This window comes from Muntiacus reevesi, chromosome 5, assembly GCF_963930625.1.
Source record: "Muntiacus reevesi chromosome 5, mMunRee1.1, whole genome shotgun sequence".
Lineage (NCBI taxonomy): Eukaryota > Metazoa > Chordata > Mammalia > Artiodactyla > Cervidae > Muntiacus > Muntiacus reevesi.
The window spans coordinates 81465205-81471608 of NC_089253.1; the positions used below are offsets into that span (position 1 = coordinate 81465205).

Consider the following 6404-nt stretch of genomic DNA (forward strand, 5'->3'; position numbering starts at 1 on the left):
CCAATGCAGTGGACATGGGTTCAATCCCTAAGCCAGGAAGATCACACATGCCAAGGATCACCTGAAACCTGTGGGCCCATGAGCCACAACTACTGAGCCCGAGAGCCACAGCTGATAAAGCCCATGTACCTAAAGCCTGTGCTCCACAACAGGGGAAGGAAGCCACCACAATCAGAAACCCGAGCACTGCAAGGAAGAGTAACCCCTGCTCCCCACAACTAGAGAAAGCCCATACGCAGCAACGAAGACCCAGCACAACCAGAAATATATAAACACAGATGCTTCAGTTTTAAATTTTTATCTGATAACATTTTCACAAATAAACTATATTAAATCAAAAAAATCATCTCCCCTTTGTAGAATAAGTTATTTTCGACCATACCTTAAGGAGACCCAAGTGAGACTACACTTAAAATTTATAAGCATGAGCTTGAGTGCCTTTGTCCAGTCCTCCTCCGTGTTCAAGTGGGTTCTGATGGGATAGAATCCACTGCTGCTTCCAGGGTCTTCCATCAGGCCTTTCTTCACATGAATCTTGTAGGGCAAACAGAGACCCGACTCATCCTTCTCAGCGGCTTCCTTGAACTGCTGCATGCAGTCCAGGAAAGCCATCATAGCCTGATCAAATTTGTTGTCTAAGAAAACATTCTGCCCCCCACCACAGTACAACGGCAACTCGGCACAGTCATCTGTTAAAGATCTCAGATAGGAATGGTTTCCGCAGGGGATGAGTCGGTACCTCTGAAACTCCAGTCCAATGGCATTGGCCAGGGCAAGAAGCAGCAAGGCTGTCTGTCCCCAGGCCGCACTGATCTCACTCCAGCACACAGGGACAGTGGGGATGCGGCCCAATCTGAAGTTATTGATGATGGTTAAGGGGCCGTCATGCCAGATCTCAAAGGTGGCATTAAAGATGTCGGTTTTCTCCAACTTGTTCCACTGGATCTGGGCATACCGTAGTCGCATCTCCACACTGCTCAGCTCCTCATTTAGTTCTAATTGTCGCCATTTCAGCTTACAGTAGTCCTTCCAGTACTGCTTTTCCTGCTGCTCCAGCATCTTAGTCTCTGCCTGGGCTGCCTCGAGATCAGCTGCTACACTTTCTTGGTTCTTCTCCACCTCTGCCACTTCTTGGTGTAACTTCGCTTCCTCCAACTCCAGGCCCTTCAGCTTCCTCTGCAGCAACTCCCTCTCGTCCTCACTCATCCACTCCCTGGTCTCCAAACAGCATTTGTAGTTCTGAACGTCAGATTCTGTGATGGCGAGTTCAATGTCCAGTGCCTCTAAAAGATAGTCAGTACAGTCCACACACAGTGGGTGGTCCACCTCTGTTTCACCAGAGAGGATGTCAAAACTGTCCCTAATAGTCTTCTGGATGCTGTCGAGACTCCTCCGGGGCTCCAACCTCCCAAGCAGGGTGAAGTTGGAATAGTCCCAGGATGTCCCACCACTGGGTGGGTGAGGAGTCCTGCAAAAGGCACCATCCTGTAGATTTTCAAAGTTTGCCTCCTCCTTGGAGGGAGGACCTCCCTCCTGTGTTTCTCTTGTCTCTCCCTGAGCTGAGATGAACATCAAAGCTTTAGGTTCCTGGGAGGCCTCCACGGTGTGATTCAGTTTCAGGGGCTGGCTGCAGCGCTGGCAAAGAAAGCAAAGGTGGGACATGGTGGAGGTCTTGACTCTCAACTAGACACTGCTTCCTCTGAGTCACCAGTTAATTAACCGTTTATACCTTTTAGAACTCCTTCTAAAATGCATATCTCATCTTGTCACTCTCCTTAAAACCTTACAATGGTACCCTCCCTAAATACTTTTAGACCTCCCTTACCTCCTTATAGGCTTCCACCCTTAGAAAGAATAATCTTTCTAAAACTATAATCTGGTCATGGGCTCGTCCCTTCTTAAAATGTTTAATGCCCTCATCTTACCTTAATATAAAGTCTAAACATCTTAACCTGACACCAAGGCTTCTGCCCATCTTTACAACTTTTTCACATTTCCTGCTGCTGTCACTGTGGGCTCCTGCATAATAACTGAATTTCAGCTTTTTCAACATTTCTTATTGTTCCCACTGACTGGAACACTCTTCCTTCCCCTCTTTACCTGGATAACCCGTCCTTTGGGTTAGATGTCATTTCTTCCAGAAAGCCTTCCCTGATTACCAAATTTGGGTTTTCTATTCTGATGACACACTTCACATTCTTTATCTCATAGTAATGTAATGGGCATACATGAAAACTTTATTAATATTTGTTTAATTAACAAATCACATCAAATAAAGTAGTTTGGGGTGGGGGTTGACTCTTGCAACCCCATGGACTGTAGCCTGCCAAGCTCCTCTGTCCATGGGATTCTCCAGGCAAGATTACTGGAGAGGGTTTCCATTGCCTTCTCCAGGGGATCTTCCCAACCCAGGAATCGAATTCGGGTCTCCTGCACTGCAGGCAAAGTCTTTACCAACTGAGCTTTAAGAGAAGCCCACATCTACTGAAGCCTGAGTACTCTAGAGCCCATGATCCACAACAAAAGAAGTCACTGCAATGAGAAGCCCACACATTGCAACTAGAGAGTAGGCCCCACCCACTGCAGCTAAAGAAAGCCTGCATGCAGCAATGAAGACTCAATGCAACTGAAAATAAATAAATATTTTTTTTAAAGTTATTAGAAACTGGCTGAAAAGCACTTTTCTACTTGTTAGTTGGGATGCTGCCTAATTCATGAATCATTTAATAAAGTCAATTAAAAAATTAAGAAAATAGTGGGACTTCCCTGGTGGCCCACCAGTTAAGAATCCACCTGCCAGTGCAGGGACACCGGTTCAGTCCTTGGTTCATGAAGATCCCACATGATGTGGAACAAATGAGCCCTTTGGCCACAACTACTGAATCTGCCCTCTTGAGCCCACAAGCTACAACTATTGAAGCCTGTTCGCCTAGAGAACGTGCTCCACAACAAGAGAAGCCATCACAATGAGGAGCCTGCATGGTGCAACTAGGGACTAGCCCCCAGTCGCTGCAACTAGAGAAAGCCTGCATGCAGCAAGGAAGACCTAGCACAGCCAAAAATAAATAAACAAATAAAGTCAATGAAAAAAAAAAAAAGAAAGCAAACTGGCTGGAAGGTTGTTCGTTTTCCCAGAGACTTAAAAAGTCCCAGGACTCTCAGATGGGCTCAAAATCCAAGGCCATCTCGTTGTTAACTAGAAAAAAAAAAATTCACAGCTCAGAAATGCCGCCCAAATATGCCTCTGTAATTGTGCGCCTTGTTTGCTTAGTACAGCTGTGAGTTGAGTGCTCAGTAAACCATTGAAAATTCCCATGCCATCAACCCTCAGAAGAGCTCAAAGGAACTGTAACTCCACCATCTGCCACTCCCTACTCATTTCTAATGCCATCATCAGGGAGGGGGACATTTTCCCCTACCCCTCAAGAGTACTGGTGTCTGGACTAATAATTACACAAGATAGTTTAACAGGAGAAACAGATTTTAATTTGTGCACACACAGATCCATAGAAATGGGACCTAAGAAGTAGCCAAAGCAGACTGCTTTTAAACTTTTTAGACAAAGAAATAATACATTTGTGAGGAATTGACAGGTATTGACCGGACAAAGAAACGCTTTTTAGGTGCTAAGTTAGTGAAGAATCTAAACAGAATTTTGGCTAGTAAACTTTAAAAGTAGCAACGTTTGTGTGTACAGGCTTCTCAGCCCAGTTCCCATATCTCTGACAATAAGGGTATTTTACTTTCAGATGTAGGCAGTATTTACAGTGGCTTCTTGTTGTGCAGCACAGGCTCTAGGGCTTTCAGGCTCAGCAGCTGTGAAGTGTAGGCTTAGTGGAATCTTCCCAGACCCAGAGGTCGAATCTGTGTCCCCTGCCTTGGCAGGCAGATTCTTAACCATTGGACCATCAGGGAAGTCCTCCATTCCTTCTAGTTAGGATTGCCAACTAGTTCTTGAGCCCATCTCAAATTCCCTCCTTCCCCCCAATAACAATATCACTGAAAAGTCATTTAAAGACCAGAATTTATTAAAATGTACAGATTTACATCCAAAAATAACAATGTGATATGGCCGTGTGACTATAGACTACTTTTCAGTTATTTGGATAACTCAAGCTAAGTGTTTATGCTTGATGCACTGTTTCAGTGGCAAAGATGTTGGTGACTGATGTCAAATTCTGGCTCACATAGTCATTTTGTGCCTAGCAAACAGAGGCTAGAGTGGCAGGATCCTATGTGGTCCCAGGGCTGTTTGAGTTATGGAGAGGGTGGAAAGTAGAGGTCTTCACCAGTTAGTTGTCAGGGCACAAGGTTAAGTGAGGTGCTGCAGGGGAGAGTGAAGCAAGTGGATGGAGTGAGGAATTTGGGAGTAGATCTGGAGATGGTGGAACAGTTCTTGGACAATAAAACTGATGAAGGCAAAGGTACTTGGGTTCAGCATGGAGAGCAGCCAACCAACTTTATGTCACAATTTTAGGCTAGCTACAGAGTTGGCTTATCGTTGACACATTTATTTATTGACTCCTACAGGCACTGGGAAAGGACGGAGGCTAACATGTAAGTAAGTGTCATGTTTCCAACTTAGTTCATAGATTGGGTTGCTCAAATATTCATCCACCCCTCCCTCCACATAGGAACTTATTTTGTACAACGGGCTGTGGGCTGTGTGCTAGTAGCAAGTCCAGGTTTTTGCTAGCTCTTTTCTGCTCCTGATCCTCCACCATGAGACAGGCATATCCCATAAAGGAGTTGCTCCTTCAACCTTGGTCCCCAAATGAGAAGAGATCTAGAAACCAACCATAACTTACCTGCAAAACTCTGAGAAATAAATGCTTGAGTTGTAAGCCACAAAAATTGGGGGATTATTATCACAGCAAAATATGACTAATAGACACAGTGTTAATCACTTAACATGTATTTTCTCATTTTAGTCCATCAGAAACAGGCAACAAAATCTCAGAAACGTAAACATCAGAATTCCTCAGATTCTGGGATATAGGTCCAGGCATAAATGACATCAAAAGTCATGCTTTCCATTAAAACATAACAACCCTAGTCCTTGATGAGTAAAGCAATAGTTGATTTAGCATAGAACTGTGGTCTTAGAGAAAATGTTAACTGAATATGCCTCTAGTAGCCCTAAGTACCAAAGTGTCAGACTCTTCCACAGAAATGTTGTTATTTAGCTACTAAGTTGAGTCCAACTCTTGTGACCCTATGGACTGCAGCCGGCCAGGTTCCTCTATCCTTGGAATTCTCCAGGCAAGAATATTGGAGTGGGTTGCCATTTCCTTCTCCAGGGGATCTTCCCAATCCAGGGGTCAAATTCACATCTTCTGCATTGGCAGGCATATTCTTTACCACTGAGCAACCTGGGAAGCCTCTTCCACAGAATAGATGACCTAATATGAGCTCTTTATAACTAAAGCAACTTCAGACATTCAGATGTTAGCAACCCTTCTTTCCCTTTTCCCTAAATGCTGTACATAAATAATATAGTTAGGGATAGACCACAAACTGGCATCACAGGTAATAGATGGTCAGGTTGCTTCCAACACATTTAGAGAGAGTAAAAACAATGAGTCCTGCCTCATAGTTCCTACATTTTTCTGTCAGAAAGCCATGATTCATTTCTTTTATGAGTCATGCTTGCAGGTGTTTGGTTGTGACTCTTACGGATTAAAAATGATGCTCTGGTATGGAGAAGTATTTCAGGGCTTACCAGTGGAAAATAGGAAAGAGGAAGCCATGGAATGGAAAGACTGTTTGGAAATTGGCTGGGGAAGGACAGCAGGGTTTCATACAGTTAACCAGAAAATGTATTTCAAGTGTATTTTTTGAAGATCCTGAGTAATTTTTCTGTTTTTTAAATGTATTGCCCCCAGGGTCAGACTGGCCCAAAGAGAAGTTAAACATGGCCCTGTGGTCTACTAAAAACCTTCTTTGTTAGTGTCTAGGGTTTAAAGGAAGGGTCAGCCTCCCCTGTCCTATTGCTCTAATGTCTGGGAATTCACAGAGTCTGTGCCCGGGGCAGAATCTGTTTTTTGTTGTCATTATCAAGTCGCAAATCCTGTCTGACTGTTTCTTGCCAGGTCTTTCTATGTAAGCTCATCTCCTCAGGTAGTCCTAGGTTAAAGTACCTTCATTCCCAGTGAGCTGTGGTTTAGCTATTTATCCTGTGCCTTTCTCCATTGGGATTTGAACTCTGTCATACCAGGAGATAAATCCAGCTTATTCATTGCTGAAGCCCTTTTGTTTGGTAGTTTATGAACTTGATAATTAGGGATTTAATGAATGATTGAGTGAATAAGTAAATTTTTACATCAGACCTGAAAAGCAAGTATAATTTTGCTACTAACTGATGAATTCTGTCCAATTTTTTAAAAAAATGTTGCTTTAATTTT

The 6404-nt window shown here is 43.6% G+C and overlaps 1 protein-coding gene across 1 annotated transcript; it reads right to left on the bottom strand.

Annotated features, from left to right (window-relative positions):
• Positions 1–366: 366 nt before the first annotated feature.
• BECN2 (beclin 2) lies at positions 367–1662 on the bottom strand. Its single transcript, XM_065938149.1, has one exon. The coding sequence runs from the start codon at positions 1660–1662 to the stop codon at positions 367–369; it is 1296 nt and encodes a 431-aa protein (XP_065794221.1).
• Positions 1663–6404: the final 4742 nt, after the last annotated feature.